The sequence below is a fragment of the Streptopelia decaocto genome, assembly GCF_964273445.1.
Source record: "Streptopelia decaocto genome assembly, chromosome: 2".
Lineage (NCBI taxonomy): Eukaryota > Metazoa > Chordata > Aves > Columbiformes > Columbidae > Streptopelia > Streptopelia decaocto.
The window spans coordinates 17,951,302-17,966,765 of NC_138655.1; the positions used below are offsets into that span (position 1 = coordinate 17,951,302).

The 15,464-nt window shown below is 32.6% G+C and overlaps 1 protein-coding gene across 3 annotated transcripts in view; it reads left to right on the plus strand.

Moving 5' to 3' along the window:
* CSMD3 (CUB and Sushi multiple domains 3) overlaps positions 1 to 4,632 on the plus strand; it is a gene marked incomplete at its 5' end in the record, with an annotated part of 631,488 nt that extends 626,856 nt beyond the window's left edge. For all 3 annotated transcript variants that reach the window (XM_082045128.1, XM_082045129.1, XM_082045130.1), the window contains 3 exons: positions 864 to 951; positions 2,711 to 2,846; positions 4,191 to 4,632. In XM_082045128.1, the coding sequence (XP_081901254.1) occupies positions 864 to 951; positions 2,711 to 2,846; positions 4,191 to 4,350 (384 nt within the window). In that variant the 3' untranslated portion in view covers positions 4,351 to 4,632. The remainder of the gene's footprint in view (positions 1 to 863; positions 952 to 2,710; positions 2,847 to 4,190) is intronic.
* Between the last annotated feature and the right edge of the window lie 10,832 nt (positions 4,633 to 15,464).

The following is a 15,464-nucleotide window of genomic DNA, read 5'->3' on the forward strand; positions in this document are numbered from 1 at the left end:
TTTTTTTTTTGCAATAGCAGGCTGCTTTGCCGCAAAGTAAGAAAAAGTAAGAAATTCACCTGAGAAATGCACCCTTTCTTCTGTAAAAACATAGCTTCAGGTCATTGCTGAAGACATACTGTTTCCTTGAGAAAGGGAAGCTTAAGGGAAAATCTTGAAGGAACCTTCCTCAGGGCCACCAAATATAAACTTAATATCTACCCTGGGAAGCAAGAAACTGTAAATTTGAATACAGTGTGTTAGTTTAGAATGTACTTACCTTAATAAGGGAGACATTCATAGGATTACAACCCTTTCTTCCCTCCCTCAAGTCTTTTAGGTTATACTAGCATATTTTTCTCTTGTACCAAAGCCTCATTCAACATTCTTCTGGTGAAGAGCTGTATAATTAAGTAATTATAGGGATAAGCACTAAGCAAGAACAAAGGAACTGTCAATTGAATGTGAGGTCTTTTTATTCAAAGTAATTATTATAACCTCAATACTTGCATCCTTATCTGCAATATAAGTTTTGCCATCTACTTCCCAAACAAATCCCATAATTATGAATTATGTCAGATGCTGACATCTTCAATTGCCAGAAACTTTAAGTTTTGTTGTTTTTAAAAAAAATAATAGTTAAAGGTAGCATAATGTAGTATATATAACCATAACCTACCGGGTCTAAATTGTACCTTACACAGTTCTGTCTTTTCTTTTGAAAGTTATATATTTCTGAAGGGGAGGAAAAAAAAAAAAAAAAAGTAACTCTTTTTAATGTGGAATAACAGATATGAGTAAGGCATATTAGGATTATTTCTCTTCCAAACAGATAGTTGCAACAAACTTTTCCCCTTTTAATTCAGAATACTTTTTGTTTACAGGTTTCTGCTGAACCTGATGGAGCAACATATGTTTTTCAAGGATTCATCCAGGGTAAAGATTATGGACAATTTGGACTTCAAAGATTAGGTATTCAGCAAATTCTATGTCCAGTAGTATAAGGGTATCTGCAGGACGTTATCAGTATTGACATTTGATAAGATATTGAGTTATTAATACATGTAAAGTCTCATTTAAGTATTAATAGTACTTACAAATAATGTTTTGTTAGAAGTTGCAAGGACTTAGAGGTACTTTGCAATTCACTGCTTAGTATAGATATACATTTGTAATGTTTTGAACAATGTTTTCCTATGAATATGTGTAATATTCATGTAGTTTCACATCTTAATAACTGTTCAGAAAACCCATGTTATAGAACGGTCTGCTAAACTGATCTCTTGTTCATGGTGCTGAAAACACTTTTCACCAAAACATTTGGTAGGAAACTGAAACTGCTACATATTTGCAAGTAAATCTTTATGTTACTCTTAAGAATAACAAAATGTTACTCACCTGATAAACATTTATTTTCTAAAAATTGAGTTCTTGGTTCTATACATTCAGTTCTACACTAAACTAACAGCCTTTATTTACCCTTTCTTGGAGAAGACATCTCTGGTAACAGTCTGGTTTCAGGAAAACCGGGAAATTTTTTAATCCTTCCACGTGCTGGAAGGATTTATTGCTGAATGTATGAGATAAAGGCAATTTTTTTCTTTTTCATAGTTTCAAGTCACAGTGGAATGAACAGCTTGAGATCCTGATTCCTAAATTCTATACAAAAAAATAATAATAGTTAATATAGTCAATAACGCAGTTATGAAGAGATTTACAGTAATTGAAAATATTTTGTTTAGTATGTTTACCACTTCGTTGTTTCATGCACATGAACACAAAAATAGTTTATCTGAAACAAAATATTTTGATTGCTGTTTCCATAAATTTTTCTCACATTTAATTTCTTTTTCTGTATTTTAGTATATTGATTATATTTTTGGTTTTCTGTCTGTTTGTTTACTTCTTGAATTTCTATATTTTACCTTGTAAGATGGAGAAAGTAAAAAAAATATTATGACCTACATAATTCTTAAAAGATTTAGTTCAGAGCTTAAAAATTAACTTTGAAACTGCATTGGTATTCCTTTCCTCACATTAAAAATGTGTATATCTTGTCTGTGTAGATAGTCTAGATGATGTGTTCCTCAGCAATGTAGCAGATTGTATTATTGTTTTTTCATCAATATCTTGCTTTAGCTTTTCATAATTTTTTCTACCTCTTTCACTCTGTGTATCATCCTTTCCTTGAAATAATGTTTTTTGTACGTGCAATATTTATTAATTTCTGAAATATAAAAATATATTTAGTAATATAATCAGCCTAACATATGTATTATTATAAATTCAATGTTTTGTAACACAGTACGATAATGTGTATTAATAACATCCAAAACTTGAATCCCATACAGAAGTATGCAGTAAGATATTGAATGTACCAGAGTATATGTATTGTTCTCCCTATATTTTGCATCCACTTATTAGTCAGAATATGGTATACCACAGTGCCTTTACTTTCCAGGGAGACTCAACATACAGCTATATATATACAGCTGAACACATTATGGTGACCCAATCACAGGGTGTTACTGAATTTTGAAGTTTATAGAGTAGTATGTGCCATGAGTGATGGATACTTATATTTCTTGTTTGTTTGTTTGTTTGTTTGTTGTTGTTGTTGTTGTGTTGTTTTGTTTTTGGTATTATTATTATTATTATTATTATTATTATTATTATTATTATTATTATTATTATTATTATTATTATTATTATTATTATTATTCTTTTTTAGGTCTTAACATGTCTGAGGGTTCAAATTCTTCTAATCAAACACATGGTACAAATAGTAGTTCAGTGGCCATTGCTATCCTTGTGCCTTTCTTTGCCCTTATATTTGCTGGTTTTGGCTTTTACCTTTATAAACAGAAGTAAGTACAAATTATGTATATATAATTCCTGTATGACTTAGTGGTTTTATTGCCTTCAATCTTTGTTATGTAAATAAAGCTTTCTGAAAAATCACAAAATGTTTGCAAGATACGCATGTAAACAGTTCTTCCTACCTCTGTTAAGGTCTTGCATAACAATGAGAGTTCAGTTTATTGTACTGTGCTATACTTTCATTCCTACCTCTTTACAATGTTATAAATTTTTCTCTTTAAGTTAACAAAATGGATGCTATAAATTATTGGCATATGGGAAATAATATAATTAACAGACTTTGTATGTCTTTACAGTAGATTTCCTGTATTACTTTTTTTTACATGTGACAGAATTATAAGTCATATATTGAGTAAATTATTTTAATGCCTACCCTTTTTTTTGGCTTGCAGGTATATGCAAGTATTATGTAATGGAGAAGTTTCATTATGGAACTGTTTCTGTATCTGAAATTATTAGTTCATATACAATTATGTTAAGCAGCCACCAGTCTTCTCAATTTCATTAGTCTAAGCTCAACAGTTTTGTTCATGTTATTGAGACCAGTATTACTTCTTTGGATATAGTGTCAAGTAATTTTTTGTATAGCTTTAAAACATTAAATGACTAAAGAAAATTTAATCACCTTAATGACAAGACAATTAATTGCCTACTAGCTGTTAAAATGGCAATTAATGTCTAGTAACCTGACAATAATAGTTGTAATATAACACCAGTTTAAAACAGGTACCATCATTTTTGAATGGTACCAGTTGTTTTTGAGCTGTTTCAGAGTACAAAAAAATGTTCGGGTAATTTTTTTAATACATTTGCTATTATCTATATGGTATAAGCACTTCTCTTTACTTCTTATATTGATTTATACAGTATACATTTTGCGTAACAATATAGATGAAACATTTTCAAGTGAATGAAATTATTTAGTGAAAAAAGAAAGTGTTTCAGCTATAAATTCATTATTGATAAACCTATTGAGGAAATCTGAGGAAAATCTCAATCATCTGGCTGAGGAATTATTGCATCTTTACAAGATTTTTTTGTACTCTCAAGTATTTATCACCTGATCATCCAAGTGGAAATACCTACCTCTTCTCAGGTTGTTAACTAAGTTTGTAACTGAACATATTTTTAAATGAATCGTTAATTCCTTTAAACCTTGTTAAAGAGAGTATTAATTCTTAGCACAGCTATGTAAAAAAAAAAAAAAAAAATGAGATGTTGTATTTAGCTCCCATACTTAGAATTGGGAGATAAATTCTGTTCAGATTCTTAAACCACATCAAGTCAGTTATGAAAACTGCAGTTACAAATGCTTTGTTTTTCTTCTACAGGACTGCACCTAAAACACAGTATACAGGATGCTCTGTACATGAAAATAATAATGGACAAGCTGCTTTTGAAAACCCCATGTATGACACAAATGCAAAGAATGTGGAAGGGAAAGCAGTACGATTTGACCCCAACTTGAACACTGTTTGCACAATGGTATAATGCGGTAATGATATGTCTTCAAAGTCTGAAAATGACACAAAACAAAGTGTACACACAGTTCACTGATTGAAAAAAAAAAAAAAAATTAAAGCACACTTTTCAGGATATACTGGGTCACCTTTTCCTGAGGATGATAGAAAAGAATTGGTTGTGATTATTTTGTTTTGATTTTGTTTTTCATAAACTGGATCAGAATTCTTCTTCGTGTATACCATGGAGAGTTAAAAAAAAAAATGCTGCACTCCATGAGTGCTATTCATTGTTTATTTGCTTTTTTTAAAAAGGAGGTTATTCTAAAACATAAAACATATTTGCATATATTGGAGGAGCATCCATTATCAATATTTCTGTGCTTTATAAAAACTATAATAGAGGGACTGGGTTAAGAAAAAAAAAAGATATAGGTAGAAAATAAGAGCTATACTTATGGAAAACTATAGGTCACTGACTTCTCTTTAACAGTCATATGGTACAACTTTCTTCTGAGTTTGTACCTTTTATTCATTTATTCAGCCCATTTACTACTTTATTTTCCTCAGAACAGTTAATTATTTAAGTGTTTAGAAATCAGCAAGTATAACAATCTTTTCACGTCTCAGAAGAAAAATTAAAATGTTTCCTTCCCTGATTCACATCTTCCTTCCTTTCCATGTCCCAAGTCAAGCTCCTTTTCTCAATTTTGGTTAACAATTCCCACAGATGACAATGTTTCTACATTACTTTTGTCAGTCATACAACTAGACAAATTTTACAATCAAGAAGTTAGTAGGAACTGAGCTTTGTCATGGGGTTATGTTCCTTAATGTTGAAGACCATTCAAAAGAGTAACCATCTTATGTATGTTTGGTTTTTTCCTAGTGTGAAAAGATAATTATATTTCCATTTTAAAAATGCAGTTTACAGTAACATTAGTAGTCAAATCCATATATCAAAAGTTCAAAAGTCCACTTTTCAATCCATGCTAGTAATATCTAGACCATATCACATCAGTTTATTCCTTCAGCATTTTGTCAAAATGCATGTACAAAGCATGGCAAAATCCCATTGAAGTTCATAGATTTTAACAGCATTCAGTTAACTTTGGATTAGAGTTACAAGTCAAGAGGAAGTAATACTTTGGAAATACTGCATTTTCACATCTATTTTATCTATATATTCCATACTTTATGGAAACAAATCCTTACAGTTAATGATTTAAAATTGAATATATTATAATAGTGCAATGAAAACAAAACTATTACAAATATATATATAAAGCCATGATTTTATTAGGGACAATCCATTCATTTTAGGGACAATTCAGATTCCACAGCCCTCAAATACAAGTTTTAGATATTCCAAAATCACTTCTAAGGAAATTTAATTTTTAGTTTTACAATTATTTCATGTGAGAATTATAAAGTGGCAACTCACTAATTTATTTGATGTAGGTCATTGTCTTCCATTCATAGCATGATTCACAAATGCTGTATGTTAGCCAGTGTGAATTATCTGTTGTTTTCCCTTTCAGACATTAATTATTCTGTGAAAATCTAAACTTTTTATTACCGTAATAGAGAGTGCCTACCAAAAATCATTGTACCCAGGATTGCTGCTTGGATTTCTATAATGTTTGATGAATTTCTTATAAACCATTTTACAACACTTTGTTTTGAATATTCATACAACTCTGTCAAACTGTATTCTACTAGAAGGATGCTGTTTTATATTTTATACCATTGGTTGTTATTTATTCCTGTTTATTCAAATGACTGCAATAACTATGATTCATTCATTAATGTTAAGGTTAATACATTTGAGATAGTTTAAAATGTTTCTTCTGCAACTGGCTACTCCTCTTATATTAATGCATACACTTTTGTAAAGAAGTATATTTTTATGAAAAAGGATTTGTAAAAGTATGATGTAAATTTTCAGTGCAATGTAAACAAAATAAAAATGGACAATTGCTTTTCTAACCTTCTTTCTTCTTTGGAAGATGTGCTTTAAATACATCTCAGTTGTGAAGATGAGAAAATAACTAAATTAATAATTAAATTTTAGTATTTTTGTGGGTCTTAAATCATGTTACTTTTTCTGAATATTTCTGTGAATTTTAGGTGAAGTAGCAAAACTTAGATTCCTTTCAAAAATAACCAATGAACACAATGTGTAAAATTATCCATTTACTAAAATGAATTTTCTGTTTGACTTGAAGAAGGAGATTTTTTTTTAAAAAGGCATGTACTAGTCAACCCAATGAAAAACACAGAAATACCTCTTTAAGAGAAAAGAAAAACACACACACACAAAAACAAACAAACAAACAAAAAAACCCTAACAAACAAAACCAAAAAAGCACAGTAAACTTAGCGCTCCTCAAGGTTGCAGACAGCCTACTTTGCACTTTAATTTTGCTAACTTTCTGCAGAAATGTACAGGGTCTACATATTAAGAAGTAGTAACAGTGCATACAGTATTTTTTGGCATTAAATAAAAAATGTTTCAATGGCATTTAACAGGAAGAGAAGATCTTAATTCTTTTACTATGATATTAAAACTGCCTTTTAACTACTGCTTTTGCTTACAAGCATGGAAAGTGAATGACAATCTTGATCTAAAATGTTATTCATAGGATAACTAGGGGGAAAAAAAAAAAAAAAAAAAAGAAGTCCAATATTCTTTTGTGAATTTGGTGCTCTATATAAACTGAAAAGGAGTCTTTAGACCCATGTTGACCCTTTAGACCCACTGAAGACTCTGTTGTTAAATACATTGGATAGAGAAACAAAGAGTCACTGTAAAAATGATATTGTGAGGATCATGCACTAATGTTTTTTTTTTTGAGAGAGGGAGAGGGTTCTAGAGCAAATTGGTTAATCCTGAAAAGAAAACAAAAGCCTTGTTTCACAGTGGCCAAACTTTCATATGCAACCTAGAACCTGAAGTTAAGCTCTTCCTATTTTGGTTTATGCATCACATGTTTTAATGTATAGGAGTAAATAAAACTTACATTTAACTTGTTCAACAATTGTTAATGTTTAAGCTAGCATCCATTTTGCACTTTTCAAGAATTATACTGACTTCATTGTATAAATTATTCCTAATACACTGGGATTTTTTTTTTCTTTTTCGCTTGGGTTAGGTTTATCTGGGTCTTTTGTGTTTTTTGGGGGGCAGGGTAGTTTGTTTTTTTTTTTTTGCTGTAGTTCTTGAGCTCTTTGACTCATAATTTTTTTGTATGTGAACTGTTCAATTTTCTAATTGCAGAGTGGTTCATTTTCACTGCAGCATATGGAATTTCAAGGTTCCATCGCTCAGTTGTGGTTGGTTAGCACAGTCTACTCACTGTTTTTTGTTTTTCTTAGGAAGATAGCTGAAATGAATTAGACTGTTTTGTCCTCCAAGAACCTTGGCTGCTTTAATCAACCAAACAGACTACACAGAGAAAATGTGAGGGAATACAAAGATTGTTATGCAACTCTATGAGTCCTTTCAAGATTAAGGTTCGTTACTGGAAGCCAGAAACCATATGATATCACCTACAGTCACCAAAATACTACAGCAGTTCTAGTAGAACTACTCAGAACAACTAGACCATCATAATATGGAGCTAAAAATGTCTGATTTTACTTTTGTTTGTCAAACAGAGCTAGCATTAATATGTAGACATCTTATCTTGAAAGAATTCCCTGACGACAGTACAAGAAGCGGTTCTTGTCAAGGAAATAATATAATAGCTGCAAATTGTATAGCTTCTTATAGAGAGCTATTGAGAATGTGAGTCTATAGCCAAGTCATTAAGCTATTAATTGAGGTACAAGACAACTTTTCATTTCTAGGCCTTAAAAGCATATATTATATCTCCACACACTAGTACATTTGGCTGAAGTGTCATGAAATAGACATATTTTTTTCTAAAATTAGTGAAATATCAGGAATTTAAAATCTTGGCTATCACTGCACAAACAGGTCATCAGATCTGTATGCTAGCATGTAGGTTCAGTTGTAAGTCCTTAACTACTGCCTAACTGCTACAACATCTGAATAAAGTGTAGATCTCTTGTGCAGGAATATACCACTTTTTACCTTGTTTGCTTCTGTCCATGCTCTCTCTATAAAACATTATCTGTTCCAAAATGAGAAAGTCAGTATGTGTTGCAGCATGATTTTATAGGATGATCCAAGCCAGAGAAAAATACAGCTTGTATGATTTTTTTATATTAAAAGAAGGTAGTCTTTGTCAGATTAATTTCCAGAAATATGTTCTGATATCAGATTATCAGGAGATTGATATAGGTACATGAAGGGTCTGTGACTTCAGAAAAACCACACAAGAAATGGTAAACTCAGCAAACAAGTTCCAGAGCCCCTCTCATAAGCATTTTGTTGGTAGTCATACTGGCCTTACATGGCCATATACTTAGAATCTGTCAAAATCCAAAATCCCCATATTTTCTTTTGTAGGTGTGTTGTTTTTTGTTTTTTTTTTTTTTTCCCAGTTCCTTGATTTCATTTTGATCTGATTAACTCAGGTAAATAAGTCAAAATATGATTTTGTAGGGCCAATATTAAATGAACAATTAATTACATAAAAAATAATCCAATAAAGTTACTGGGTTTCCCATTTATGATTTTCTTGGTGCTGAAATGAAGGCAACATAACATCCTGACCTGCTCAACCAGGAGTAAGTTTAATAGTAGTTCTGAAAAGTCCATCCCATCATTTTGTGAAAAATTAGGAATGTTGAAGACATATATAATTCTCTAACAATTAGTCAAGTATCCAGTGAATATCTGTCAGTGATCAATATTTGGCTGCATACAAACTTATGCGAAATTGGCCAGATTAGGCTGAGTATGTCGAAATACTTTTTTGTCTCAAGTATATTGAGAGAACACTGATAAAAAGTACCATAGCTACCAAAGAGACCAAAGAGAGGGTAACTTCCATTAAAGGAGCTGCACATGTTTTTTAAGGTAACATCTTAAACCACATTAACCAGTGTTCAGAATCTTATGCTCTTGCTGCATGTCCACATTTCTAAGAATACACATAATGTTAATCAGAATACACATAATGTTAACTTTGATCCCAGCTACCTAGTCCTGATAAAATAATTGATATTTCTAAGATAAAATATGCTAAGTAGGGGTAAAATAATTACATATTCATCTTCTTTTTCAGTACTTAAATGACAAGAGATTACATATCAGCACTCTAAGTCTCATGTAGTGATTCTTGTGAGACATTCTGTTTGGTGTTTTATCACATCTTGAAGTGATAAGAGTTTAGTCAGTGAAGTGCTAGAATTCAGAAACTGGAAAATAAAAAATAAAACCACTTCTTTAAATAGTGAAGATTAGCCTCTTGGCTAAGAGAAGCATAACACAGGATTCTGCTCCCATATGTCAGCTGAAGAATCTGCAAATCCAAATGGAATAACCACATTTATGGTTGGCCCACCAAGAGGATGTCCAATAGCACAATTTGGTTAATGACTCCCTCAGATTATTTCTTCTATCTTACTCATGTGTATTCAGAAATAGGTTGATGCTGGAAAAGTTGTCAGAAAATGCTAAAGGTCTGTAAAGAAACAAACCAAACCAAACCAACAACAACAAAAAAAGAGTCTGGGATAACATAAAGTAATAAATAGATCAGTGTTCTATGGTGTTCTACTCGATCAGTGATGTTGAAACCAGATGATTAATATCAGACTGATATGACTGTATCTTCCAGTTTATTCCACCTACACTCATTTGTGGGTAAAAGTTTTTGTTCCTCCACCTCCTATCAATTGAGTTATTTCTTACCTGGTTTGAAAAGTTTTTTGATCCACAAAAAGTTTCAAAGAACAACTCTCAAGAACAAGGAATTAGAAAATTGTTGTGAATAAAGTCTGTCTTATTTTAACAACCTCCTAAAAACTATTATTTAGATTTTTTTTTATACAATTCCTGGCATTTTTTTAAAATTAAGGTAGAATTAATATATTGTATCTCTTAAACAACATAAAAGTGTAAAAATATTTTGCGACTAGTAAATGTATACTTCTGACTTTATTATTAAAATATGTTTTTAAATGGCATACATAACATCATGACAATCTGCCTCTGTCAATGTTATGTAGAGTACAATACTACTACTAAAGTGATGGACAAAGAGAAAATATATGAAAAGCTTTCACTGCACTTATTGCTGCTATTTTTACATTGCCTATAAATAAGTCTAAGGTTACCAAAGATGAAGCAGGACCTATATTAGGTGTAAAAGACTGAGTAAATAAAATCTATTTTCAATAAATTAACTGCTTTGCCCCTTATCTTCTCTGGATGCTGAAACAATGTCAACATAATATGGACTGTCTCTGAACAAATCTAAAAAAAGGCTAATTGCACATTATAAGTCATGTCTGTGATTCTGAAATAAGAGGATGATGGACTTTGTCATTAATAAAAGGCAAATATAATGTTTGGCCTCAAGTACAGAGCATTCCTGTGAATGAAGAAACTGATACTTACCTCATGTTAATGAGCTAAGATGAACTGCCAATTACTCTTTGAGAGATTATATAGCAGAAGAAAAATTAAGGAGAACAGGCAACTGTCCACACCACAGCCATAGGTTTCAGAGAATAATGAGGAGTGACAAAAGCAATTAGGGAAGCTAAAGAGCTGACAGTTGAAGAATCAGTTAAGTCAGATGTCTGATATCATTCCTAAGCATGTCCAGAAGATACTGAGGATTATATAGGTACTATATATATAAAATGTGTATATCTATATATCTATATATATAGACACACACAGAGAGAGATTATATATATACTGTATAATAAATAATAAACCAAACATATCCTTGCACACATCTAATGTAAAATCAAACCAGTGGTGGTGAAATTTTCCTTATTATTTTTTTTGCTAGAATACCAAAATTTATACTATATATATGATAGGCACTATATGCTTACGTTACATACTACTATATATAACTGTACTACAAAATATACTACTATACTACTATATATAACATAGTATGTGTATAGAATCTCTAGGTTGTATACTATATTGTATGTAGTATAGTATTTTACATATGTAGAGGTATATATGTACGCTCATTTACTTATGTGGTTAAGTCAGTTTTACAAGTAATAGATCCTCATAAAATATTTACTGCTTCAGATTGCAATATATTTACCACATATTGAACCATAATTGCAGAAAGATCTTGTCTGTAGATAAGTGCAAAATGTAAATGCTTATGGTAATAAGAGTATCCAATATTTGTAGTAACATGCTATATTTAGTGTTAGAAGGTTATAACTGTGAAGTATGACTTGTAAGTGCCTTAATATTCATGGAAGATAAAGTGTAGTTATCTGAAAAAGAGTGGGTTTCTACACTGAGAAGAGTAAAACAGTTCTAAAGATACAGGGATTATAAAAGTCTCTGTAAGGATATGGCCTGATTTTTTTTCAAGCAGAATTAGAAAATGCATTTGTAACTTTTCCCCCTTATGTGGCAGAACTGTGGACCAAAAAAGTGTAACACTTGAAGCTGTTTGAGGTGAGATTCATCAGCGTTAAAGACTGAAAGCTAACACTGTCATCTCACGGAATGTTCAAAGATATTTTACAAATACACTATCCACAATAGAGAAAGGTACTGTATCAAATGCCATAACATTATGAGACACCTTCAATGAAATTAGTCATTAGTAGTCTCATATTGTAAAAACCCTTAAAACATTTTTAAGACCTTTCCAGTCTATTAACATAATTCTATGCTTCATGGCTTAATTCTATGCTTTCATTCTAAAAATTAAAATACTTTCATTATAGTACAATAGTACTATATGTACATATAGTACAGCTATGTGTAACTCTGTCCTTTATCATGGTTCTTGTTACCTCTGTGTGTTAGACCTGGATACCTGCCTAGGTGGGTTGTCCTAACCTCGGAATAGTTAGTTTTATTTTGTCAACTAACCTTATATTTGAGAAAGATGCAAGAAGTCTGAACCCTCCTTTCATGCAGTACAAACGTATGATGCAATAGAAAGCAACGTGCAACACAACTGACTTTTTTAATCTGTTCTTTTCCATCCTCCAATATATGAAGACCAGGTTATCAGGAAAAAACAAACAAACAAACATAAAAAACAACAAAACAAACAAACACAAACAACACACAAAACAAACAAACAAACAAACAAAACCAAAAACAAGCAAACAAACCTGCCAGAATATAGTGCTCAACAATGAAGTGTTAGCATCTTTACTGTGGTTTTAACTGCAGTTTCCTTATCAAGCACGATACGCAAAAAATTTAAGAAAAAATATATAAACCCCATTAATATCAACCAATCCTTCCCCAGCTGAGACCCTTAAATAGTTAACAGATAATACATCTGCAGTCAGACTTGGTGATCTTAAGGGCCTTTTCCAATCTAAGTATTTTTATGAATCTGTGTTTCTACGCTGTTATGCAACATGAGCAAGATGAAAGTATTCTGGGACATCCATATAGCATTTTTAAGTGATAACAGCAATATGAATCTCGAAGGGGAGCAGATTGTCAGTTCTGCTTCCTAGTCATAGAAAGGTCCATGAAAATCACTAGAAAGCATTTAATTCCATTCTGTGGAAGGTTTTGAAAGAGCAGAGGCTTGTTTAGTGTTTACAAAGGAAAATGTGTCCAGCTAGAATCACATTCTGTGTGTTACTCTCCTGAGAACACTTGCTGTCCACAAATTCCTCCAGCCCTTGACTTCTGGAGTCTAGTAGCTGAGACTCTCTGAGTACTAAGTAAAGCTGACAGGTTTCTGGAAAAATTGTGCTGGCTTTTAAACTGTCTTTATGAAATATTTCTGTTTTGACAGAGGAAAAAATTCTGCAGGAAAAAATGGTTTTGTTAAAATATTTTTAATATCTCTACCAGTCACTTCTCTGTTCAGGAGATAAGTCCATATAACTCATATTACACATAGAAACAAAATTGTGAGTTCTCAGAACTAAAATATACATATAAAACAGTCTTTCTAGTCCATTTTTTTTCAGCTTCAAGCTCAGACTTCCGGACTGTTCTGCATTAAAAGAAAACTGCAGTTATTGCAGCCAGGGATATGACAATGTGGTATGAAAAAGGTTTCAAACAGACCATTGAAGTAGTTCATTCTCAACCACAGAATTATAGGAATTTATGATCATAGAGTAATTCAGGCTGAGAGGTAGCTCAGGATCTGTCTATTGAAACCTCTTACTCAAACCAGAGTCAGCTTTGAGGTCAGTCCAGGTTGCTCAGGGTTTTATCCAACTGGGTCTTAAAAACCTTCAGGAATGGAAACTGCACAACTTTCCTTGGGAAACTCTCACTGCCTGACTGTTCTCATGGGGAAAATATTTCTCTCTGTATTAAACTGGGACCACTCCTTTATGATTTTTCCTGGTTGTTTCTTGTCTTCCTGTCATGTACAACTGCAGTTGGCTCTGTCGTCCTGGGACCGTTCTCACAGGTATTGGGTTAATGGCTCTAAGTCTCACTGGCAAAGTTGTCTTTTCTCAAGGGTAAACAAACCCAGCTCCTTCAACCCCTCCAAAACAGATTTTGAAGTCCCCAACCAAATCAAAACAATTTATCAATGCCTTTCTTGTTTTGGGTGTCTCTAAACTAGTTGCAGTATTCTAGGTGCTGTCTAACAGGTCTTAAATAAAACACAATTTCTCACTCAACTGGCTGGATTCCTGTTAGCCCAGCCAAAGATGCCTTTGGCCCTCTGCTTGCAGGGCACACTGGTGGTTTGTGATCAGCGTTCTGCCTGCTGAGATTCCCAGAGCCTTCTCAATGGAGCTTCACCTCCTGCAGTCAAATATTAGCTTGTATTGCTGCCAGGGGAACTTCTTTGCCAGGTGCAAGATCTCTTATTTGTTCTTTATGAATATCATAAGTTTCCTGTAATCCTGTGTACAACCATTTGGATGGCAACACTGCTCTCAGCAGTATTGGCTTTTCCCTCACTCACACTTTGTCATTTGCAAATTTGCTGAGAATTCACTCTGTCAGCTCCTCTGGGTCATTGATGTGTATATTAAATGGGACAGGTTCCTGAAAGGGTCCCTGAGGAACACATGTGTCTGCCTCTTGGTTAGGATAAACACTACCCTTTGATCCTGATCTGCCAAACTTTATTTGTTTTTACCAATGTAGTTATCCATCCGTTCAGACAATAATGTCCTCATTTAGATATAGGAATATTTTGGGAGACTGTCAAAGACTTACTGAGGTTTAGCTGAATGACATTAGTACTGTTCCTTCATATGCAAATATAGACAATTTTATTATAAAAGGTGATCACATTAGTTGGGCTTGATTTTTACTATGGGGATGATCAAGTACTCTACCAGGCTGCCCACAGAGATTGTGAAATCTCCATCCATCTCTAGAGATAATTCAAAACTCAACTGGACACATCGATAAGAAGCTTGATCTGACTGGCCCTAGTTTGTGTAGGGGTTAGTCTAGGTGACTTCCAAAGGATCCTTCCAATTATATTTTTAATATGGCTCTGAATAAGTCACAGGGGGATGGTAGGGCATCCAGGCAGAGAAGAAGGCAGGAAAAAGGTTGCTGAGTGCAGTCACATATTGTCTCTAGTGGAAATGAGGAAAGCAAGCTTTTATACTTGATTAGATGTGATCTGTTCACTCTTTCTTGTTCACCATTTGTTATTCATGTAACAAGTCAATAGCTGTCTCCCTTGTTATGCTATTCTGACAAGTTACTTCTTCAGCTGTAAATGTCCCACATCTGCTTCCACATTGGAAAAGTGGAATAACATGACAAGGAAAATAGACTGTCTTCAGGGATAGAGGCATGTAATTTGCCAGCTGTTTGGCATTTTCATGGGAAGAACACAAGGAAAGGAGTGCATGTGAGCTGAATTGCCCAAAGGACCATTCCTAACTACTTACATGACTGTCCACAAAGTACTATGAAAATTAAAGTAAATTGAAAATATCTTTTGAATCTTTCTACTGGATCAGTTAAATTGTCAACCCTTTTGTTAAATTCTTCTGTTTTCCAAATGATGTTATTTTTAAGCCTATTCAATTTAAAACAAAACAAAACCCACA